This window comes from Siniperca chuatsi, linkage group LG7 (assembly GCF_020085105.1).
Source record: "Siniperca chuatsi isolate FFG_IHB_CAS linkage group LG7, ASM2008510v1, whole genome shotgun sequence".
Taxonomy (NCBI): Eukaryota; Metazoa; Chordata; class Actinopteri; order Centrarchiformes; family Sinipercidae; genus Siniperca; species Siniperca chuatsi.
In genome coordinates this window covers 14,026,915-14,052,717 of record NC_058048.1, presented here as the reverse complement: position 1 = coordinate 14,052,717, position 25,803 = coordinate 14,026,915, and the positions used below count along the sequence as shown (strand labels likewise).

At 40.4% G+C, this 25,803-nt stretch overlaps 1 protein-coding gene and 1 non-coding gene across 4 annotated transcripts in view; both read right to left on the bottom strand.

Annotated features, from left to right (window-relative positions):
* Window positions 1-123: 123 nt before the first annotated feature.
* The window catches only part of LOC122879442 (NADPH oxidase 4), a 28,617-nt gene continuing 2,937 nt past the window's right edge, over window positions 124-25,803 (bottom strand). Inside the window, exons 1-18 of one of the 3 annotated variants that reach the window (XM_044203535.1) lie at window positions 24,741-25,221; window positions 24,144-24,239; window positions 18,306-18,416; window positions 18,012-18,096; window positions 15,705-15,802; window positions 14,795-14,822; window positions 14,384-14,456; window positions 12,365-12,445; window positions 11,283-11,442; window positions 9,564-9,728; window positions 9,221-9,283; window positions 8,483-8,543; window positions 7,491-7,572; window positions 6,074-6,193; window positions 5,860-5,968; window positions 5,053-5,121; window positions 2,218-2,318; window positions 124-2,100 (exon numbers count right to left, since the gene is read on the bottom strand). In XM_044203535.1, coding sequence (XP_044059470.1) covers window positions 1,980-2,100; window positions 2,218-2,318; window positions 5,053-5,121; window positions 5,860-5,968; window positions 6,074-6,193; window positions 7,491-7,572; window positions 8,483-8,543; window positions 9,221-9,283; window positions 9,564-9,728; window positions 11,283-11,442; window positions 12,365-12,445; window positions 14,384-14,456; window positions 14,795-14,822; window positions 15,705-15,802; window positions 18,012-18,096; window positions 18,306-18,416; window positions 24,144-24,239; window positions 24,741-24,797 — 1,680 coding nt within the window. In that variant the 5' untranslated portion in view covers window positions 24,798-25,221 and the 3' untranslated portion in view covers window positions 124-1,979. Of the gene's footprint in view, window positions 2,101-2,217; window positions 2,319-5,052; window positions 5,122-5,859; window positions 5,969-6,073; window positions 6,194-7,490; window positions 7,573-8,482; window positions 8,544-9,220; window positions 9,284-9,563; window positions 9,729-11,282; window positions 11,443-12,364; window positions 12,446-14,383; window positions 14,457-14,794; window positions 14,823-15,704; window positions 15,803-16,354; window positions 16,485-18,011; window positions 18,097-18,305; window positions 18,417-24,143; window positions 24,240-24,740; window positions 25,222-25,803 lie in introns of those variants that run through there. The other 2 variants (XM_044203536.1, XM_044203537.1) reach the window with 2 other exon arrangements.
* trnad-guc lies at window positions 4,112-4,183 on the bottom strand. Its single transcript has one exon. It is a non-coding gene; the product is annotated as a tRNA-Asp (tRNA).

Here is a 25,803-nt window from a genome sequence, read left to right as displayed (position 1 = left end):
ATTGTTTCTTAAGTATATGCTTGTGACTATGAATGATATAGTTTTAATAATAATGTAAACTGTGCCAGGGTCGGAAATAGTAAATATTTTCCCACTTACCACGTGCAAGTAATTAAGATATAATAAATAGAAAATCTCTTTTATTTCAGACTTTGCCTTGTTCGTAAAAAAAAGGACAATCCTGAAAATAGACATACAATTTAACATTTAAATATTTTTAAATTCAAATGCTAAATAAATGGTTGCTAATTACAATTTGAGAGAATACAGTTGTTTCAGTCACAAAATCTGAAATATTAAGATGTTGATTCTTTGCAGAAACCTGGTGTTTCCAGCATTTTTTTAAATAACAGCTGACTCGCAAACTACTAAAAATGTACTGTCAAACTTACAAATGAATTGTTATCAATTGCAAATTCACCAGTATCCTCATTTTTATCAGTAACTTTATTTTCTAAATATATGTTTAAAAAAAAAACGTATGACACTCACTTTGTGGAGAAATTGCCAAAGCCCTGCAGAAGTTTTTCACATAATAAAAAATAACTTTAAAAAATATAAATAAATTGAAAAAAACAACTAACTAAAAATACTGGCTTGAGGTGTAGTGTAGGCTTGCTTTGTATAAAAACAGATCTTTCATATGAACAGGGGACAGATAAGACAGAAAGACTGAATCAAGTGTCCATTTTGGCTTCACTCCTTCACTCTGTTGAAGGAAAAACACCTCAGATTCTGATGAGTGACAATCAAATACTTAGTTTTGTCTCCCAGCTCAGACACAGGAAGTGTTTGTTCTCTGAGGTGGGACTCTAATGCGTCATTTCCCTTCAGCCTGTCTTCAAATCCTGTTCCAACTGACTTGTCAGATGATGTATTTTTCCCATAGAGGGTTTGTATTATCAGTCTTTCTAAAAACCTGAAACACATTACATCGGTTTTCTATCCATATTCTAAGATCAATGGATCTGTACTACTGTAAGGGATAGTGAAAATTCAAAAAACAATAATCACTTAGTTAGCATTTATCAACAACAGCCACCGTGGGGTTGTGACTGCATTCCTACAGGACTTAAAGTTTGGGAGCTGTAGTTTTTGAATGCTAACAAAACAAATGTTTTCTCACAATTGAAATGACAAGGTGCTCAATGTCCATACAGTAGAAGATACTGATTTATTTTGGATATGGATAGAAAAGCTAGTGGAACAAAAGCCTGAAGCAGTTCTGGATGGGGACTTTGCTCTCTATAACCTACACTTTTTTGGTTGGTGTGGCTTGTTGGGTGCCAGTTTGGTGTCAAGTAAAGGTTAAATGAAGTCTGGCTGTCATTTGGCTGACACGGAACTAGCACCTCTCTGGTTTTTTAAGTCAACTGCTTCTTAAATGTTTGGATAAAAAACAATTTGTCTGGTCCCTGCATGATGTTTCAGCCCTGGTCCGCTGAAATCAAATTTCCCTCTTGTGTAATATCATTATCTTGTGTTTGTGGACGTGGAATTGAAGGTTGTGTCAGACCTTTTTTCTCACATTAGACTCCAACATGTGAAAACAAATTTGCTCCACAGAGGGGTACGTCAGGGAAAAACAGAGCATCACGAGTGGAGAATCCGAGCAGTGAGCTGGTCTCTTCGGTTTATCTCAGAGGTTGATTGGATCAGATGCTGAAGCTGAAGCTCCTAGAGCCATCAGTTGGGCGTCAGACTGGTCTTGTCCTGCTGGGTCTTTTGTCACCATGGGCAAAGATATATATGAAATAATTATACAGTCTGTATATTCAAGAGTTTTGGGCCTGTTTCAGTTGTTTGCTTACAGATTCACAGATGTGTTCAAAATTTCAAGAAGCCAAGAGTGGCCCAAGATGTTCAGAAATCTACTTCAAATAAAGAACATTTGCCCCCAAATGTATGAAAATCCATCCATCCCAAAGTTGCTGTTTTTTTCACAGAGGTTAAAGTGTAGAGCCAGTTCTGGCGTTCGATCAGCTGAAGGACTCCTTGTTGAATTCAAAGGTTGTTCCAGAGGATCTGGCTGAGTTACACAGTCTGTGGAGGGTCCTGGAGATGCCCTTTGGTCCACAGCAGAAAACCCCCACTCGCTTACTGAAACCACAGAGAGAGAGAGAGAGAGAGAGAGTAACATTGTGGGATGTTAACAGTCAGTAGATGTAATAACACTGGATTTTTACTCCACCCCCTGGACATTCCCACTCTACTCACTGCTTATTGGTCTTCCCAATCTCGTCAAACAGTAACTTCCACCTGGGTCGACCAACCAGCAGCCTCGAGGCGAGTGGGCGGTACTTCTCTTCAGTCATGCTCTGGAAAAGAGGATAGATAACAAAAACATCCTAGTTTTTAATTAACCGGCAATACCTGATTTTTTTTGGGAAGTGGGAACAAGCTCTGAACACAACACTGACATATTATCACTTTGTAAGTTGATGTGGCAAACCTGTTAGCAAATGAACTTGTTAGCAAACAGCTGGATGTGTAAATGAATGTAACTCCAATATTCACTCTCTTTTAGCACTGTTTTTGGTCTCTACAAACTCCTGAACAAATTATCTATCTCTTTATCTGCTGAATGCTCCATAATGTTCACCAGTTTGTCTCTGTGTCTGTCTGCTGTTTGCTGCTGAGCGGGTAGCACACAGTGGGTTTTTAGAGCTTTTTCACTGAAAACAGCTGCCTGCTGCAGCCAAAAATGAGAGCGGTGAGAGTGAACCGAAACAGTAAAGTTGTAGCCGGACAGCTAAACAATGAGCTGAAACTCGCTATAAAGCTCCGTAAAGCCGAGGGGATGTGCATCTGAGTGGTCAATGTACGAGATACATTTCATATGTCTTTTACTAGACATCTGACCAATGCAGCAGCAGATTGATGACACATAAAATCTTTTTATCAGAAAAGCACTGTTGTCATCTATAAGTTAAAAGATCCCAGTCTGTCATGACAACCGGTTCTGCATCTTCCTCTGCCTCCAGTTCCTCCACTTCTCTTGCTTTCTCCTGCTAACCTACATATTGTAGCAGCATGTGCTCTCTAGTTTGAGGGCCATTAAATGTTATCTGTAGTGCAAACAGCTGTGGGCTGTTATCAGCAAAGCAAAGCAAATCCAAGGACTGATGAGGTGGGATTAAGTGAAAATAATGAGCTGCATTGGTTGTTTGTGTATCAGCCAAGTAAGCTACTGATATACTGAACCTTATCACTGTTTAAATTCAAGCTATTTCAGATCTAAATAATTTCAATTTGCCTTAAAGATGCATCAGCCACTAGGTAAATTATATTTACCTGAGCTCCTGCATAGTAATCCCACAGGAAACACTGGGTCCAACATCATTTTATCTTTTATAGTATTTATTTGATCATTTATAGCATTATGTTTCTATAGTTGATTATTTGAATTTCTTAATAATGAATAATCATATTTGTTGTAAATTATTTTTTGATGTATTGTGTATTCAGCAGAAGATGTGTTAAAGGACACAGGACGGTACTGACAATGTCGTTTTACTCTTCATTAGTAATCCCTTACTTAGACTTAATAGGCAGCTATTTCTATATTTAATGCAGATTGCATTATTCATCTTCAATGTAAAGAGGAGATTTTTACAGAAACAAAAGAATGTCCAACACTTTTTAGCCTGCTTTTGTTAGAGACTGACAACCCGATAACCTCACTATATCTCAAGTCATTTCCACAGGACATAGGTGTTAGAAAAAAGTCAGGCATCATATCACTGTCTTTTTGTTGTCAGCCAATCACGAGTCCTGCGTTGATCCTTTTTCACGGAGCAACTCTGACACGAGTCAGGATCTTTCTGGACAGGGGTAAGGCAACACCCAGCAGTGTTATCTGGTTTCCTGCCTTTACCAGGGCCTGCCTTAACCAACCAAGATCAATAAAGCTAGATGTCTGTGCAGAGTAAGAGCTGGAATCCTCCAAAATCAGGAACATGAAACATAAACATGGACAAAAATACAAATACTCCACAGAGTGCTTAAAGTTCACTACCAGTAGTTCTGATTCCTTTGACAGGCCTCTGAGTCACGGCAGACTGGTTTTATGGCTTTAGTAAGCCTGCAACATGCTTTGAAAAGAACAACTCTCCCCGTCGGGGAATCGAACCCCGGTCTCCCGCGTGACAGGCGGGGATACTTACCACTATACTAACGAGGAGTTGATGCCAGATGGCCACATGACCCAAGAAAATAGCAACACAAGAGTGTACTAAAAATTTTTTTGACATACAGGTCTGACATTTTTAATAGATTATCAAGACTTTGGCTTGATCTCAAGACATTAATCATTATATAAACAATAGAGGAAATATTAGTAGCTATTAGTGTGATCAAAGATATGCCCTTAGTAAGCATTTCTGTCAACATAAGGTAAATGTCTTCATTCTTGATCTGTCTTGAATTACGCTCATCCTTGTACAGATACAATGTTTGTACAACAATAGAACTAAAAGCTATTGGAAAAGGTTTCATTCATGGTCTCAGAATCTGAATCTGAATCAGAAATACTTTATTGATCCCCGAGGGGAAACTCTTTTGTTACAGCTGCTCACTATCACCTCAATGCACACAGGAAAAGAAGTACTAAGTAAATCAATCCATATAATACACTATAATACAGGTAAGATAAATTAAGTACAAAGTGGATATAAATATAAAAGCTAAATAAGTGTAAGTAAGCTGTTTGCCACAGCAAGAAAAGGTGAAGAGAGTTTGAGTTTCAAACAAGTGGATTACTGTAGAAGCGCACACATTGAGACAATCAGACACAATACAAACTGTGTAGTTCAGAGAGAGAACAGACAGCAACAGTCAGCAGAGACTTCAGTGTTGTTCTCTCTGTCATATACTGCCCTCTAGTGGGGCTAAAGACTGACCATCAATGAATCAACGAAGAGATGGGTGAACACACAATGAAATGAAAAAAAACAAACATAAAAAGTTAGACTGTGTGTGTGTGTGTGTGTGTGTGTGTGTGTGTGTGTGTGTGTGTGTGTGTGTGTGTGTGTGTGTGTGTGTCACACCTACCTGCAGGTTGTCTGTCTGACTGATGTACAGTTTCAGATTAAAGTAGTCCGGTCTGTTTTCCTGCCAAAGCTAAATGACAAACACAGACATGGAAATTTCAGTGTCTAGTGGTTCTGTGATGTGTTTGGTCTAATTCAACAAAGTGATATTTAAGATAAAATTCAACATTTATTCTGCACGGTTTCTTTGAAATGGGAGTGGTATTATTACTAACAGCCACAAGATGGCGTTAAATACAATAAACCTGAAACTGATAGTCTGTCCACATCCTTGACATTTCATTGTTCTCACTTTACTCATATCACTGCAAAAACCAAATTTTTTTTATTTGCTCCCTAGAGCATGTATTTCCTGCTCTGCTGACTGTCTCAGTATGCCAATAAAGATGTTCTTTGCAAAAACAAACCACTGACACTAGTAACGACTCCTCTGCTCATCTGCGGTCATTTACGCTTTCAAACTCTGACCTTCCTCTTCCCCTTCCTCTTCCCCTGTAAACCTGTAAACAACTTTCTTTGACCTGACTGAGAGCAAACACACACACAGAGGGGAAAGTTGCTAGCCCCAACAGCCTGTGGCAAGTGAATTATCTTTGCTCGTAAACTGGCTTAACTTACATTTTCTGAATGAACCGTAAAAGCTGGGGCATGCACAGACAAGGAGCAGGGGCTCAGTTCAAAAATGCCAAATAACTACTGAAGTCCTTTCAGAAAGTGAATATTCTGACAAACAATCCATTACCAAACTCTGAACTGAATTCCTACATGTTTTAAATAATATAACATAGCATGCAGACTTTGTCCTGACCTTGTGATGCACGGCACACAGCAGCTCAGCAAACCAGTAGAAGGACTGGAGCTCCCTGCAGACCCACACAAAATACAACCTCTGCAACCTGAAACCCGTCCAGCCGTCACTGGGTGTACGGCAGGGAGGAAGAAAGAAAGAGAGAAACATACAATACTCAATGCTCAAATTGTTCATCATTTGCCAGTGTGTGATCTTTTTTTTCATAACTTACAGCAGAGCATGCAGCACGCAGGCGAATGGCGTGACTCCGATTCCACCCGCAACACAAAGACTGACGTCGTAGTTAAACACTTCCTCTGATGGACTTCCAAAGGGACCATCCACGTAAAGCCTGAACATACAACATGGACAAGAACAGACAAGACAATTAGCCAAGAAGCTGGACATATATACGCACATATATTTATACTTTCCCCTCAGGGTCAAACAAACATAAGCAGATAAACATCCTGCATTTGAAATCCTACAGTCTGGGTGCAGCTTGTGTATCCCCCAAACACACACACACCCGTCATCTATACAACAGCTGCTCAAACACTTGTGTCATTGAGAAAACACACACACACACACACACACAAATACAAAATCACCAAGCAAAATCACACCCAAACATTTCTCTGCATCAAGGAAGTATGCCCAGATATGCTCAGGCAGTACCACACATGCAACTCAAAATTGAGCCTAGAAAATGGTTGGTAACGCTACAGCAGGCTTTACACGCCCCAACACTCAACACAGGGCCAAGTGAGGCTTGGCTCAGCATTACTATCACTTAATCATAAGCACTGTGATCTCAGTAACATTTCTGAAAATGTTTTATTTATGGCCATAAACGTTGTGCAAACAAATAAAATATCAGTTTGACAGCTTTGCAGTTATTGGAAAGTCATTTTTGTCACTTTTGATGTAGCTTGGCTAGCAGTTTCCCCCTGTTTCCAGTCTTTGTGCTAAGCTAGGCGAAACATGTTTTGAACCTCTTTCCATACTGAACACACAGAGTATCAATATTGCAGATATTAAATATTTTCCAAAATGTCTGATAGTTCTTTTCCCTTGGGAACAAAATAAAAGCATTTTGGGGTTGTTAAGTGTTGAGTGATACCACCTGCACTAGTTTTACCCACCACTTTATTGGTGACATTTGAAAAAACAAACATGTGATGTCTAAAATAGTCAATACTTTCTAATGCTTTTATTGATTACTCTGTTAAAACCCTGATTTTGAAAGAAATATAAATTAATGAATTTGTGCAATTCAGTGTTAATGGCATTTCATCAGAGTTTAATAAACAAAATATGCATGTACATTAGTTGCAGTATACCAGTAAATGTAAATTAACCCTAATCCTTCTGACCGTAAATGGGCATTGTTGTACATCTCAGCCCAGGAGGGGGGTTGAGGGTTTTGATGGTTTGTTTAGCTCTGGTTTACTGTCACAAAACAAACTCGTTCCACCTCATCTCCCTCTCTATCTCTCGCCTATCTCTCTCAAACACAAAGCAGGAAGAGCACAGGGTCAGAGGTCAGGAGGTCAAAACCTCTGACCCCTCTGTGATTTTGAGCCTTCATGAGAAATCATGTCACATCACACACACACACACACACACACACACACACAGAAACGTACTTGGGGTATCTCCTCTGTTGTACCATGGGAAGGATCTCCAAGTCTATCCTTGGTTCAGGAAGTAACAGCTGTGTGAATCGCTCTGAGGAGAGGAGAGGCTTTGCAATTTCACGTTATTTTATCCACTGATCGAGCTCTCTAAGAACGGACAGTGTCATAAAGATTTGAATGCAAACATTTTTGCCATATTTAGAGATGTGCATACATTCCAATTCAATGTTTTTCAACATTGCCTTACAACATGTGGTAATGGCAGATTAAGGGGCCAACACAAACAGAACGACTTCCCTTCCTGTGTTCTGAAAGCATGTGTGCGTGGATATGTACAGTAGAAGTGTAAATTAGTGTTCTTGCATATGTCGCAGGCTCCCAAAGGCCACAGCTTCCTCTAGAAGTGAGTCCCTTTTGAGTCTGCTACATACCACTGCAACAGATGCAGTCAAATAAATAAGTAATAAGTACAAAACAAAGGATAGTGTTTTTACTGTACTGTATGTGCCTTTAACACAGCAAGTTTTGAAAGTCAAAAACATCCAAAAAAACATCTACTGATTCCAGTTTTCCAGCTTTTTCGTTTAACCGAAATCCTACAAGCTCTGTAAATGTTAATAAACAGTGTTATGTGTGTGTTTGTGCACTCATGGCATATACAGTTTAACAACCAGACAATAAAACTGTGGGAACCATGTTAGCCTCAAGGTAAAGAAGAAGTCACACGCACACACACACGAAGAGATTACATATACAAATAGTGAGACAGAGAGGGACAAAGACAGAGAGGGACAAAGAAAATGGAGTTGTTCAGAAATGTATCCTCCCCAGAGAGGAGAGAGAATGAAGAGGAGGACAAAACAAAATGACTTCCGTCCTGTCAACTCTGATAGCGAACAGAACGTGTGTGTGTGTCTTTTTTTCTGTCTATTTCTCCACATGTAAGGGTACCCTTGTGTGTGTGTGTGTGTGTGTGTGTGTGTGTGGATGTGTGCACCCACCAGTCCAGTCTCCCACGACTCGGAGATGGATGCCAAACGTTTCCTTGTTCTCTGTGGGACACTGCGAGGAGTTAGAGAGCAGACAGTGAGTCACACACACACACACACACACACACACACACAAGTACACATACTCTCAGTTGTTTGAAAGTACAAGAAAACACTCACAAACACATGCAGCTAACAAAAAGACACACACACACAACCTAGTGCATATATACAGTACATAGCTACAACTCTTTTCATTAAATTTAACAATGCACACACACACACACACACACACACACACACACAGCCTTCCTGTTGGCAGACGGCGTTACTAGCCTCAGGGGTCTGTCTGCTCTCTGTCAGTGTGATTCTCTGCCCTCCTCCTCAAAGTTCCATAACACACCAGGCATAGGCATGCACATACTGCATTGTGTGTGTGTGTTTCTGTGAGAATGACTGTGAGTCCATCCCCATATGCTGTCTAAGCAGAATGTTGTTTATTTGTCTTCTGCTTATGTCTCATACAATCTGGACTAAATATGAAAGATCAATAAACAATGTGAAACAGAATATCACTGGACAACCCAGCTGTCACTCAAGTGCCAGCCAGCAGTAGAAGGGGCGGGATGTTGAGAGAGACAAAGGACTGCATGTTCTTTGCCAGGGGGAAGAAGGTTTAAGAAACTACAAAAACATATGTGCGTATTTGCATTGTGTCATGAGTGAGGAATGTGTTGCTTAAAGTGTTACCGTTGTTAGCGTGAAGGGATGGTTCTCAAATGAAGAGACACCTGGACAGTTAAGAACAATATACTGAGAAAGAGAGGGACGGGAAGAGATGGAGAGACAGCAGGATGACAGAGGGAGAGAGGGGAAGAAAGAGAGGATTAGAGAGGGGGCATGTGGAGAGAAGAAAGGGGGAGAGAAACAAAGGTGGAAGCATCAGATTAACCTTTTAACTTAAGAAACAAACTATAGTTACTTACAGCAGTGGAATTTATATTCTCCTCAAAAACATCACATGAATAAAATAAATAGTAATACTACACATTAACAAAACTTATGGCGATAAAGACACGTCATGTCTTCTCACCTGTCCAGGACGAGCTTTGAAGTTCTTCTTCAGCATGCGCAACTCGATGACATCACACGGGTGTCTGATGACTGTCACTATGGTAACAGGGTCACTGCTCCGGATGTAGCGGTAGAAACGCTCGGCACAGTAAAGACAGAGAGGACCGGAGACCCAAAGCCATGTCTACAAATACACACAGAGAAACACAAATAGTGAAACCAAAACTGCATTTGTTATCACACTGAGACTCATTATGTTAACAGTTAATCGCACAAAAAGGTAATGGAGGCCGTTCACAAGGACAGTTTGATGTGATGTTTGTGGCCCTGTTGGGAGTTGATGTCGTTGTATTCTCAGCAATTACTTTGGTGAGTACATAGTTAAAGTAGCCAATGTCCATAGCTACAAAAATAACCCCCAAGTTGTAATAAAGGGTAGTTTTCCTTTAAGGCTGGAACGTGCTTCTCTATCTGCACATATGTGAACGTGCATGTGTGTTGTTCAGAGGCGTTCATGTGGCATTTTTCTACTTTTTATACTTATATTCTGGGTGCAACATTAACGTTATGAACTCCGTCAGGAAGTTGGACCAACCACTCAGCTTGTTCGACATGCAGCACAACACATCGTTCAGTTGTGGTTACCCATAACGCCTTTCTCTGCACAGACCTGTAGAGACGTTTGCATGTATATTTTCCGCTCACTGCCTTCATGGATCATATGCACTGAGGTAAAGATAGATTCTTCCTCTTCTTGTTCTGAGCAGCTGAGAGTCGATAATGACGAAGCACATCAGCCTCTGCCAACATGCTAGCTAGAAATTGGAAGCGTTCACGCATTATTCCAAGATGGTTACCATTGTTGTTTGCCTTACAGTCACACCAGATAACTGAAAATTAGGCCTAAATGAGCTATTTTTATTGGGTTACATAGTTGAAAACAGATACAAATAAACAGATCCTTTCTAAATTGATTGCATTTAGCAAATTTGGATTTTATTTTGATGTAACTGCCAAGTGAACACATCTTAATTGTCAGAAATTCCTACTCAAAATTACAACTAGGAGGCTGACTTAAATGTTTTTTTCCCACTAGGTTGCTCATACTTACAGTCTGTGCGATGTGAATAGAGAGCAGCGTTAGCCCTGATACAGGCAGCTTTGGAAATCGTAGGTTTTATCAGTTACTGTCTATCGAGGCTTTTTCTCCCAATTTGTTTCAGAAAAAACACAAGAGGGCTTTAAATCAAACTCAGCCAAAGAGAGTTTATTCATGAGAATACATGCGAAATCTCTCTACCTTTCTATCACAGTGTGTGGTGTTTCTGTTTCTTTCTGTTGGCAGTTACCTGTAGTTGACTAATTGCTCACAGCTCCCATAAAGCCTGCAGAGCACAATTGGGTTTAAGGGGGATTTTATAGAACCAGCTCATTGCTTAACGACCATGTGCAAACACATAATCACACATCCAGGAAGAAACACACACACAGAAACACAGGCCTTGATGTAGAAAGAGGATGCCTGCCCCTCCCTTACAGCACTACACCTCTAATAAAGAGGGCCGACTCCCTCCAACACTTCCCAAATACTCGACACATCACTTACACACCCACTACAACAGACACACACTTACAGGCACTTCCTTCAACCCAAACATGCACACAAAAATGCCAAGATACACATAATAGACGTGCACCGCCCACATCCACACACACACACACACACACACACACAGACCTGGGGGTAGTGTGGCTGGAAGTGAGCCTTCTCTCTGCATCTCCTCTCTTCATCCTCACCCTGCTCCAGCTCCTCGCCCTGCTGCTCTGCGCTGCTCTGATTGGCTCTGAGGCAGCCAGGAGGGTGGGCCTCAATGTTGGTCTGATACTTGAGAGCTCCTCTGGTGGAAAAGACAAGAATCAAGGTGATGTTAGTTTGGTTATTTTAGTGTAACTTTTAGGATTGCTGAGGTATGGTTATTGAAAAAGACCATAAAGACACATCCAATTACATGCGAGTGTTTACATTATCCAAAAGGAGCATTTTTACTGCCACATTCGGACCTCCTGATACAGAAAAACCCATGCAGTTTGGAGTGTTACTATGTGTGTTGTTATGTTGGGATGGCAATATAGTGATATTTATGTTATAATACACTTGTTTTTAATGACACTGTGCATTCAGCCAATCAAAATGTACAAAGGCACGCAGATCCTGTGTGCTGGAAACTTGCCTGTAAAGTAAAAGTGATTGTGTTTGTATTTTTTGGTGTGTTCAGCCTGTGACCACAAATGTGACCTAATAAAAAATTGCCATCAAGAAAATTGTAAAAACAAATACTGCTATTTGACATTGTTTAAAAGTATAACTACAGGCTACAGTTGAATAACTCTCAGTGAAGGTAAGTAAGAGATTCCTGCACCCTGATTTCACATGAAAAACTTCACTTTTATTTTGTCAGAACAAGAAATGACATGACATTTTGTGTTGAGTAAGTAACATGATATTTCATATTGCATAAGTCAATAACTTGATATTTTTGAATGAAGTAAGTCAGTAAAACATTGCATGGTTTCTTGAAATGAAAATGTGGGTGTAAGAGGATGTATAATTGATGTGGGTGTTATACCCCCAGAAAAGCTGAGAAAAACATTTTGTCGTTTCGTCAGTGAGTCTGAAGTCCAGCTGTCAGCAGGAGTCTCCACTATTGCTGAAATTCATATGTGAAGCAAACTCTTATCTTGTCTTCTGGAGGTAGTGGCTGAGATGCAGACAAAACAGTGCAGAAAAACAGCCTCAATGTCCTAAGCCCCGAGACCTACCCGACCATGTGCACCATAAGGATGATGTAGAAGACAATGAAGAGGTTGTGTGTGTACCAGAAGATCTCATAGTTGGACAGCCTGAAAAAAATGGATACCCAAGGGTGTTTTAAAAGAGAGATAATGACCAGAAATAGATGTAAATGAGGAATAATAACATGATATAAGGAAACAAAAGAATGAGAGAAATAAAAAGAGCAGAGACAACAAAAGAAGAAAGCGAGTTTGTTCAGGACCAGAAGCACAGACTCCCAGCTCAGAGCCTGAGTAAGCAGGACATCAGAGGTCAATATTAAAGGGGTCATTACACACAATGACCCCCCCCCAAACACCGCAAACAATGAATATCATCAAACCGTGCATTCATCCTCTTTGACTGCAACTTCTTTCATGTTTGTTTTCTTAACGTATACAGGGACACCAAAAGGACTGAGCAGCATGGTTCATTTTAAATCAAAATGTATGCATTCACCCATCAGGTGGTCAGTGCCTCATAATCCAGAACCTCAGAAAATTGATAAGGACTTGCAAAAGTCAATAGAAACTGCCCATAGGTTTGCCCTAATGTGTATAACACTGCAGATTTTGCATACCTTTACAACTACAACCTGTACAACTATATTTCCAATGAAACTGCCTCTCTTCTCAGTAGTGTGCTCCAACAACATTTTTTTTTGGTGGTATGAGAGACCCTCATATATTATCAGGATAAGTATTGCTTTAGAAAGGCTACAGCAACACTCAGGTTTGGGGTGTTGTTTTTCCTTTTGTTGATAAAGAGTTTTATTATGCTTACATCTAAATCTATTCAATTTATAACACATGTCAGAATTAAAGCCACATGGTTTGTACTTTGCTAACATAGTTTCCAGTGTTTTGGACAGGCGGGAGTAACAATGATGATTAGGTTACCTTTAGCTATTCAGAGGACGACAACACATTATCTGTAAGTCATGGGTAAGTGGACGATAATTCATCTTAATGCTATTCTTTGGGAAACCTTGCCGAATAAAATAAGAAATTAAAAGAATTATTTTGTTTACATTATGATTGAAGTGAAGCATTATAATCTTTCAGATATTTTAAGTTATTACACTTAAGAAAGATTTAATGGTGACATATTTGACTTAAATTTTCCCTTTATTTTAAAATTGCTAAATTCTATGTTAATTTACTAATACATTTTGCAGTATTGAACCTGTGCCAACAACCCTTGGTTTAGCTATCTTCTGCTTACATAGACAAACTGGACTAGGGTTCTTTCCCCTGCCTTAGCTTTCAGATGGCTTATTAACTACCCATTTCCTCTTCCATGGACATAGTAACAGAAAGTTCCTCAAAAGAATATAATTAGCAATGATGAAGGGTAAAAATGTTGCTGCAAAGCATTAATACGTGTTAATATCACAAGATCATTGTGGCTCATTATGTAGTTATTCCTCTGGTGTGCTGCAGCCTTCATCTCACTACTCCAGCCACTTACCCAAACTCTTATCTAAAGCCTGAAGGGGTCTGGAAAAGCCTCTTATTCTCTGTTCAATTACTGAAGAAGGCAGAGAGAGCACACACACTTCAAGTCTCACACACCTGCATGAGTTAGCAGACATGCAGAGTGGGTGACCCACTATGACCTGAGTAATGACAGAGCTGTGAGTGGAACTCTTAGTGGGGATTTGCTCAGAAAGACAAAGGCGAACAGACATGACACAAAGAGACACAAATAAAAGCAGAGACAGATACATGTAAGCACAAAAACCATGGTTGTACTAAGAGAACTGGATGCCAGGCACTAACGTGGCTCCAATTCATTTCAGTGAAAGAAAAATGTTTTCTCACATGCAGAGCCCACACACGTCATTGTGATGACTTTACATACATAAAAACAGATTTTCTATTTCTAGTAAAATACTGCCACATGCAACATTCGCCAAACTGTATCCGCCTCTCTTCATACATCCATGACACAACACACACAAACTGTGATGATTATGATTGTCGATGGTGGTTTGGTTGACCTACCGCACGCAGTAGGAGGAGGATGTGAACATCAGGAACAGGATGAGAACCAACAGGACGCCCGTGACTCCTGGGACTGAAGAGAACCAGCCAATCAGAGCACGGAGACAAAGTCAAGTTAACATCCCAGGACACTTACATGACCTCATCTTCAAGGGGAAATGTCTGCTCACTATGATGTTCCCACATAATTTAATTTAACAATGTAACAATTTAACAGTAAGCAAGCAATCCTGTTTTTTTCTACAAGGACTTATTTTACCCACTAAAACAACCAAAATTTGAAATACAGGGAAGATATTTAAACAGAGAAAGAGATGACTAAACACGGCAAACACAGCATGAATTCCTCCACTCTTCTTGGCATAAAGCCAGTCTAATCTGCACTGTATAAGAAAGAGCAGTCCTTCTTACTTGTGGTCAAAATGATGAGCTTGGGGTCCTGGGAAGGAAACACAAAAAACAAATAATTGTTTATGTGTGTAATCTCCTATGTCTATTCTTGTGAGGACTAATTTGAGTCTTAGACCACGCAGCAGCAGCCAGCTACGTACCATGGAGAGAAAACAGTCTGCAGGCTTCATTCCAACCAATCACTTTAGCAGGTGATTTCATTGCTAATTTCCTTACCTTTACTTCAATGCATGCTAATCTCCATGGCACATGGTTGACCACCCCCTGCTTCAAAGGGAGGACATTTTTGGAAGGAAGGAAAATGTCCTTTCCTCACTTCTTCAAAGGGGTGTTTGAGGGTTAATACTTTTAGGTTTAAGGTTAGAGTTAGGTTTAGGTTGAAGGCATCAGTATGCTTCAAACTAAATGCTTGACCTATCATCCAACAGCATCTGAACCCACCTACCCCCTGCACCTTTCCAACTTCAATACGGGAGGACAATTTTTGTACTTTTCTGAAACAGACTATACGACAAGCATGTCCACCTTATGCAGCAATTGGCCAGGTGTACAGAGTGAGGTGAGGCTCTCTTTTTTTCATTCTTCAAACAACTACTTTTGTCAATTTTCGTGTGTACAACTGAGTGACACACCATGAAAGACTTTGAGGAGATTGTGCACCGTTATAGCCATTTTTAAAGTTCATCACATCTCGCTCTCTATTACAGCAGACTTTACACTTCGCCTTCAAGAGTTGTCATTTGGAATCTATGAACATCTATGAACACTATTGCTTTCAGATGTGCCTTAAGGTTGAGGTAAGATTTAGACATGTCGATGCGATGGTTAAGGTTAGGGGCCAGGGAATGCATTAAGTCTATGAGGGTCCTCACAAGTATGAAGTGCAAATGTGCGTGTGTTTGTGTCTCACCTCTCCTCTGTAGCGAGCCAAATTGAGAGCAGGAAAGTCGTCTGAGTAGCTTACACTGAAGTTGATGACATTGACCAGGTGGGCAGACACGTGCACAACTACAGAAGAAGAGAAAGAATACTGATTTATAACACACATTTTTGTGCAAAGACACCAGCAGACACACAGAACATCTCCACTGCTTCAAACACACACACACGCACGCAAACTTAATTATAAATGTCAAAATGAACTGTTAGCAGATAATCGTACAAACATCTCTCTGTCTATTCAGCAGAAAGTCAGCCAAACATTCTCCTGACTCACTGGCACACACACACACACACTCCTCCCTGACATCATGGGCTAACCACGCAGCCATTCAACAGCTGATGGAATTAGAGGGCGTAATCATGAGACACAAGGGTCCTTTTTTCTCACCCACATCCTTTCTCACTCCCACTGCTTCCCCCCACCCCCCTCTTTCTTCTCTCAGTCTATGTCTCTCTCCCATCCCTGCTGCCTTTCTGTCTTCATTGTCATTTGTTGTCTCAGAACTTTGGAACTCTGCTATTAGAACATGAGAGCTTTGCCTAAAGGGAAGAGGTGTGTGTGTGTGTGTTGATGAGTTGAGAAGGGACTAGTAATGATGAAAGAAGGTTTAAGCTTACAGATGACGTGATGGTGAAGAACAGATGCCAGCTCTTGCAGTTCTTTTATTTCTATCGTTCTATGTCGGTCTGCCGGTTGGTCCACCACTTTGGTCCAGACTGAACATCTCAACATCTATTGGATGGATTGCCATGAAATGTTTTTACAGACATTCATGGCCCCCAGAGGATGAATCCTACTGACTTCTAGCACCACCATGAGCTTGACATTTTTGGTTTTAAGTGAAATGTCTGCAACTATTAGATGAGTTGCCATGACATTTGGCACAGAGGATGAATACTAATTACTTTGGGAGGATTGGCACAAAATTCTCACATCTCACACCATGATAAGATTTGTGACAATATTCCCATGAGCCTCAGTTGTAATTTGTGTGTAGTGCTAATTAGCACATGTTAGCATGCTAGCATGCTAATCTAAGATGGTGAACATGATAAACATTATAACAGTTAATCATCAGCATGTTAACATTGTCATTGTGAGTGTGTTAGCATGCTGATGTTAGCATTTAGCTCAAATCTACTGTAAGTACAGCCTCACAGAGAAGCTAGCATGGCTGTAGTGTGGATTAATAGTCTTATTTCTTTGTGTCTGGTTTTACAAATCCAGCACACCATGTTGTTGTTTTGTTTGTTAAATGGGCACGCTACTGATTTTAGATGTCAAATCAATTTCCTAGTCAGGGCGAGTACTACTCATCCTGTGGAAACAGTTGTATAATATCTTTTGTGGCTCTGGAGGGGCTTTGTCAACTGTAAATTTATAACATAAAGCCTGTGTTACAAAACTGCACAGATGGAGTTTAAAATATATGGCCATCTAATGAAAGACACTATCACGTTGCATTATGGGAAATGTAGGACCCAGTGTTTCTGGAATTTGGCTTCTGCTGCTTCGATTTTGACTAAATCTGTCTCTGTTGATACCCCCAACTTTATGGACGTAAATACTAAATCGCTGAAGAATCCCTTTAAAATCAATCCTGTCAACTTCCTCTACATGCTATCTGGTGGAGCAGAAATGCTTCAAGTTGTTGAACAGTTTAACTCAGAGGTCCCTGAATTTAAAGCTTTTAGAGAAAAAGCTTTTAGCGAAAATCTGCTTGGCGAGTAGACAATAAAATGTTTTGTCTCTATGGCCACACCAAGTGTTACATCCCAACCCTCAGCCACTGTCATGATGTTACTAGAAACAGATCTTTAGAACAGAACAGGACCTCTATACAATGACTGGATCACTGTAAGGAAAAGCACACAGCATGTGGTTATATGTAGGTGGCTAGTGCTAACTTAGGTTGTCTTCTTTGTGTGAGTCACGTGTTACTGTACATATATGAAGCCAGGCTCCCGACATGAATGAATAAGAGGAAGAAGCCTGTAAACCAGAGACCAAGCGGACACACAGCTGCTAGAGGCTCCCATGATGTCATGAGACGAGACTCACAAGAGCAACAACACACACACACACACACACCAACAGAGCTAGACAGCAAAAACACACATGACCAGCTGGAAGGACATCACAGCTGGTACGCCAGGAATGCTGAGCCAGCCTGGGTCCATTTATCCACACTTCGCACACACTTACACACACACTGACACACACACAGTGATACATGAAGACATATGAGCTGTGGTGATAAGTGACAGTTTTTACCAGAGAAGATGCAGATGGCAACTCCACAGGCCACATGAAAGGTCTTGCTCTTGTCCAGCAGTCTGCGAGTCTTTCTGCTCGATACCTACATGAGTGTGTTGTAACAATAATATCATCTTTGTGGCTGTGATTCAAGGGAAACATAACGCACATAACTCATTTTCAACTTATCCTCTTCCCTCCCTACATCTAAGATGACATAACTGACAAATCCACCCCATTGATCACTGTGTTCTTCTGCCCATCTTTCCTTCCTCCCTCTTTTCTCTCTCTACACTCCTGTCTGTTTCTTACCATGTGTGTTCCTCGGACAAAGGTGAGCAGGGAGCGACACATGGGCAACAGCACCAAGCTGCAGTTCAGGTTCAGCACAGATGCAGACGCCCTGCTGATGCACAGCCCCAGCTGGGAAAGACACACACACACACACACATTGTTAGGCAGGTTGCCGAAACGGGGCCGGATTCAGCGGATGTAAAGTGATAAGGGTCTGGTGGATTAAGATACACTCTTTTGAGCTGTTCCTATTCAGATTTGGACTATTCAGTGTGCACACTGAGGGCTTGAGGCATGACTTCCCCGCCACACAGGATTATTTAAAAACATCTTTGTCCTTCTCAGTATGGAGAGCTAAGAATCGTTCTCCTTTATGCATCTCTCTGCCGAGGCTTTGCCTTTAAATAGAACACTTTAATTTAGTTTTGTTAAGATGATGACACACAAAGACTTATTTGAGAATTGTTTAAAAGATAATTCAAAATGTCCTATAAAAAATCTAAAATGACCGGGGCTAATCTATTTTAAACGATAATCAATAAGAAAAAATGTAATTTTATTTATTCAAAAATTTTGTGTTAAAGGAATAGTTTTTGGATTATTATTACTGCCTTCTACACAAGCAAATTTCCAGTTGCACTGCTGAATGCAATTAAATTGTTTGGAAAGACACATATATGAATGTCTGAGTAATTTTGTGCTTTCCAACTCCAATAAACCAGGGGTTTTCAAAGTCTGACACTATGAGTATACGTTTTTGTTGTTTTGTTCACGGGTTTTCAACACATGGAAAATACAAGGCACTATTAAAAGTATGCCGAATTAGCTGTTAGCACCTCCTTTTTGCAGTGTAGGCATGGATGTTCAGACAACTATCACTGATTTACTTTAAAACTGAAGAAAACTGTGATTCTCAGACAAGTTCTGGAGTTTTAAGGATATTTTTTCTATACAGATTTCTGGACATTTATACAATGATAATGACATCCACCGAAAGTGTAAGTCACACTGAATCCATAAATATGTATATCATGTCTGTGTGTTCAGATTTGAGTTATGACTTTGAGAAGAAGTAGCTTAAATATTTTACTTGCCTCCATGAGCTGTGTGTCACAGCCACTGGTCCTGCTGCAACTGCTGACCGTGTTGGTACACAGGCCAAATCAACAGGCCAAAATACAATAACTAACTTCCCTTTGTATTTAGAACACCAGCATACCTGGCCCTTTCACCTCACAGAGTATCTTTACCTCACGTCTCTCCCTCCGCACCACCCTAAAACTCTGCCTCGCAGTTTGAAAACCTCTGCAATATACATCTCCTGGATTCTACTCTCTGATGGTGATATGTGCACAGTCAAAGACAGAAATTACATTTCTGACCTCTGACGACACATCACTGTCTGGCCAATATGTACAGATTTTACAAATTGTCGTCTGTTCATTACAGGTGTCGGGCAGTGAAAAAAAGTGCACTGGTGTCAGTGATAGAAACCCTGAGGTCATCAAGAAGGGATGCCCAGTCATCCTTTGACACAGTGAACCACCAAATCTTCCCATCCACCCTATCCAAACTAGGCATCTCTGGTACAGCACTACTCTGGTCTGAGTCCTACCTCACAGGACAATCGTTCAAAGTGGCATGGCAAGGAGAAAAGTCCAAGCATCGCTTTCTTTCCACTGGGGTACCGCAAGGATCCCTTTCTTTTCTCAATATACACCACCTTGACCACCCTTGGTCCGATTATCCACTCACTTGTTTTTTGTTACCATTGCTATGCTCTATCTGTCCTTCTCGCCAGATGACCCGAGCACAGATCTCAGCTTGCCTCAAAAATATCTCAAAATTGGTGATGGAACGCCACCCTCAACTCAATCTCTCTAAGACTGAACTCCTGGTGATCCCAGACAGTCCTTCTGTTCAGCATTAGTATCCAGCTCAGCTCTGCCTCACTCTCTCAAACAAAGTCTGCTAGAAATCTGGGCATCGTAATTGATGACCAACTAACTGTCACTGACCATGTTGCATCCGTCACTTGGTCAAGTCACTTTGCACTACATAACATCAGAAAGATCAGGTACTATCTGACTGAGTATGCCGCACAACTCCTTGTACAGTGGTCATCTCTCGCCTTGACTACTTGAATGCCCTTCTGGCAGGGCTGCCAGCGAGTACAGTAAAACCTCTGCAAATGGTCCAAAATTCAGTCATGTCACTCCACTTTTCATTACTCTCCACCGGCTCCCTGTTGCTGCTCGCATTAAGTTAAAGTCACTAATGCTCGCATACAGAATGAGCCTTCTCGTTCACTACGATTTGCAAATGAACGACGACCAGTCTTACCATCACTGCGAGGCAGGAAAAATCGCTTGAACACCTACCTCTTTCGAGAGATCTTACTCACCTATGTTCTTTCTCTCTCTCAATCCTTCTCTAGCTCTTTCTCATAAAAAGAGTCCTTTGCTAGGCACTTATATGTTCCTTCATGCATAAATGTAAATGATACATTTCTACTACATCTCAGAAGATCCTGTCTGGCTGATACAGCACCTGACAACAGGATGAAAAGAGCGCAGTTTACCTGAAGTGACATGGGAGGGATGTCTGCTATGTAATCCAGCCTTACGAAACTCAAGCTACAGCTCAATAATCAAAGCTGTTTTCATGCGGAAACAATGGATGTACTTTGGGGTCTAGTAAACTCTGCACATTTAAAAACTTTCTTGGCAGCCTCTGTGAGCACTGCAGGTGCCGTCTTTTCTAATTATCCCTAAGAAACTGAAACTAGTGTGAGAGATGATGGTGTGTGAGTATGTAGATCAGAGAGAGGTTAACAAAAATATCCACATAAACATCCACTTCTTCACTGTCTATCTTAAGACCATTGTAATTGTTTCTGTTAACGTAGTTTTTTTTTTAATGCAGTGATTAAACAACTAATATTCAATTTGGTGGCTTAAACATTATGAATAACCCGGAAACTTTCCATACTATTACTGTAGCCTACAGTGTGTACAGGATCAGTCATTAAAGTCGAATGTAGACAACAAATACATGTACCTCACGTCTTAATTCAGCTTTCATTTACACGTCCAGCAGTTACTGAGCAACATTATCATTCATTTGGAGTCGTGTTTGTGTCCACCTGATGAACGTATGTCCAATATTCAATCTCTTTTAGCTCTGTTTTGGTCTCCACCAACTACTGAGGGAAATATATGGCTCATTATCTGCTAAATGCTCCACTATGTTCACCAGCTAGTCTCTAACTGTGTCTGTCTGCAATTTGCTGCTGAGCAGGTAGTGAGTGTACAGTGGGTTTTTAGAGCATTTGGTCTGAAAACAGCTGCCTGCTGCGACTGAAAACGACACTATGAGAGCAGTGAGAGTGAACCAAAACAGTAAAGTTGTATCCGGTCAGTTAAACAATGAGCTGAAACGGGTCACTACGAGTTTCACATTGTCACATTGTTTTCACATTTGATAAATTGTTATGATTAAAAAAATCGATTATAGCCACTTTAAACAGGTGGTTAACTACAATAATTTGATTAATAAATACACTGCCACCACTGAGTTAACTAATTTGCATGTTAATAAACAACTGGGCAAGCACCAGTTGTATGTGGTTAGACAAGCAAAATGACAATCCACCTACAGTCCACAAGGACATGAGGAACCACAATTTGCTGTACAACTGACATGACATGAAAAAGATAAAAGTACAAGGCATAGTGCAGGGTTTCTGAAATATAAGCATGGAGCACACAAACAGGTCAAAGTGAGAATCTACATATAGCAAGTCAAGGTTAACACAAGGTTAACTACTTAAAAGTCTGATACTTTTACCATTTAAAAACTTCCCACACACATTCTCTCAACACAGCTTCCCATAGAAAAGCAGCTGACGGCAAAACCACAAGCCGGTGATCTGATATCCTGCTTTTTGTACATCCCCAGCACCCCGAACAACCAAAACACACACATACACACTAACACACACACACTCTGAACCTGTACAGGTGCATAAGATAAGATGCTTTTTGAAGTTAAATCTAAATTCCCTTCAGCAGCATTAAAGCTTTGAAATACATCTCCATCTTGCATGTGCACACACACACACACACACATGCAGACACAGAAACACACACGCATACATAAACTTAAGCCCTCTGGCAAGGCATTCAGTCAAAGCCAGCAGCATGCCCACACTTGCCCCTCTCTCCCCGGTGCCTCCCACTGTACAGGCGGTGCACGAATAGCTCACACATGCTGCTCGCTGCCACATCTTACTTTTCCTCTCATTTCATACTACCCGCATCTTTCTTTCAACTGATTTTCATATTGTATGTTTTCACTGAATCAAAATGTTTTAAATCTGTCATTTACTCATAATGTATTATATTTACTAAAGTTAATTTTTTTTACCTTTATTAATTTTGATTTGTCTTTGGATGTCCTTAACATGTTCCAGTTATCAGCTTGTGGTATGTAGTATATACCGTATACCATTTGATATTTTTTGTCTTTGCTGCTGCAATAAAAAACCTTTCAGATACTTAATATGTGCTGACAAAACTTTTTTCTGAGAGAAAACTGGGCACGGTGCAAACTTCCACAAAGAGCCAACTACTGTAAATACAAATACAGATCTTGAACATTAGGGAGCAAATATCTGGTGGAGAGCAACACTCAGTGTCTGAGCTTAGAAAGTCTAAGGTGATTGGACAGTAATGTCAGTGGCATTTGTATGATTTTATCCAAAGACGAGGAACATTTCTACTGTCACAAACATGCATCAAACACACACACACACACACACCAACATGAACTTGTGACAACAGTTACACTAACGCTCACAAGTACCAAAATCAAATTCCTGATTCTGTGTGTGTGTGTGTGTGTGTGTGTGTGTGAGACTGTGTGCCCGGGCTCATGTCACTATTGGCCGGCGCAAACTGGCCAACCTGTGAAGACACAGACACATGTGGCTAATTGCTGTCACAGAGTTTAAAGTCACAACTCAGACTCATTAAACCTGCACGTGACGGTCGACCATCCATCACAAAGCCTGCTCCTGTGATAAGAAGTCTCTGAAGCAGTGGCGTAAGGCAGTTACAACTACTAGTGATGAAGCACACACACACACACCATTAGGCGTATATATATATTTTACCAACGATGTGTTGGATTTTACAGTTGAATGAGTTACAGCTATTAGAACCATGGATAGCGCCTAAACTAGCTTCTGTATATCACATCGTCTCATCACATGACCAAATAGAGACTTGACATTGGACAACATCAACATACATATTACCCAGCAATCATCATTGTATATCTGTATATGACAAAAATACCAAAGAAAATAAGAAATTATTAATTTAATAGTTTTTTATAGTTAATTTATAGTTTTTATAGTTTAAGTTGAATAAGCATATAATTTTGTTAAAGATTGCTACTGACTATTTTAGTAGTATTGTTTGAGCATATTCACAGATATACAGTAAAGGGAGAGTTTGATTTACAGATAAAAGATAACATTTTTTGTCTTTTTCTAATGATGGTATTTGAAAGTACCATTTTTAGTTAGTTTTTTTTATATAAAAAACATTTGAAAGCATCAGAAAACTTTAATAACTTAGATTTAGTTGCTGAACACCAGGTGAACAACAGGTTATGAACCTGTAGTTTGAATTTTGGTGGTAGGGAAAACTTTTTGTTTACATTTGGATTCCGGTGCAGTATTTAACACTGGCTATCATATTATGTCTGAGCTTGGCTGTGATCATATTGCTAGTATTGATACATAGAAGTAAAATAATAAATGCAGTATGTGAATGTGTCAGGTCTTACCCCGAGCATCTTGTAGAGGTAGTGATACTGCTGTCCAGTGGAGTACAGCAGGAAGGTCTTCAGGAACAGCCAGGTGTTAGCTCCCAGCCACAGCATCTACACACACACACATCCAAAACACACACACACACACACAGCACAGGAAGTGCAGTATAGTCTAAGTTACAGCCTTATAGCCATCAGGCCATTTTCAACAAATAAAAATAAAATAAAATACAGCATTTCTAATGTTTTTTTGCTGGAATAATGGTAGTTAACTATCCCTAAATAAGCATTTCATGTACATTAGCATTTCATGTTTCAGGATTTACATTTGATCTTATAACAAAGTGTAAACCACTGGCACATAATGGTTGTAGTAGGCAGTATGGATACAGCACATAAAGTACAATAAGGAGAGTTATTTAATGTAATGTGTTAATGATTTTTCCTCAGGATGGAAGGTGACACAGAACGTCGTCAACAAAATATGCAAGTTGTCTTGGGAAAGAGGTTTTGCAACAGCTCATTCACAGGTAAAACAAACAGATCCACGAACAGCCAACGATAGGAGTGAAGCCGAACAGCTTTAAACTCTCCCGAAAAAAGTTTCCCCACCAGGACCAAGTGCTTTCCTCCCTCGTTGGCGACCCAGCTCCGCACCGACACAACCATGATGCCTTCACTGGCTCAGCAGCTGCCCAAACTTTTCAGCAAAAGCTTCGGTGTGGCTGAGAGGTGAAGACTCGTCCTCCCTGCTGCAGCTCTGTCTCTGTCTGACTGCCTGTGTGCAGCGTCCGCAGACCGGCCGGTGTCTGCTCCGTCCTCCCGGCGCTCCTCCTGCACTAACGTTGCTCCGCTCCTGTCTGCTCTGAGCGCAGTTTGACTTTTCATCCCCCCACAAGTCTCGGCGGTGAAGAGCTCCGTCTGAAACACGAGCGCATCTCGCCCTGTCCCCTCATCTCATTTCAGTTTGCTTCACGGCAAGCCTGAGCGTTAAGTGAGCAGCCCAAACACGTTGAATAAAAATGGCATTATACAACAAACAGACGGGAGAACAATAAACATCGCTCCTCCGCACTGCTCCCCTCTGTCACTAGAGGGCGCCCTAGTCTAACATGTCCCAGTGCAGCGCGCTTATAAACATAACCCTCACCTGTGACTTTCCCAAGAAGTTGAGGTAGCACTTACCATACGTCACCCTTTATAAAGGGATTATAAATTATATAATATAACAAACGACATTGTTAATGGTTAATACATCATAAATGCTTTATAGATCAGTTAAAAGCCATTATTAAGAACAACTTTTGTGAGAAATCCCTCTGAATCGCTACTTATTTCTAGTGTAAGGCTACATACGATTTTAACCTAAATCCATTTATTAATTTTTTATTAACTTGCAATTGCAGATTTGATTATTAAAACCCTTTGTTAAAGACTTATTAACATTTATGACGACAGATTTGATGGTTTATGGTTGAAAGTGAGAGACCTGTGCGCATTTATTAATAGATTACCAACATGTATAACTGCTTTATTGCCAAATTATAAGGGTAAACACCTGCCAGTGGGATTTTCACAACCTGCTGACCCAAGTTAGTTCTTATTAGTGGCTTACAATTGAGTGATAGAGCATCACTAAATTATTTTTTAACCATTAGTTACCACTTATAAACCC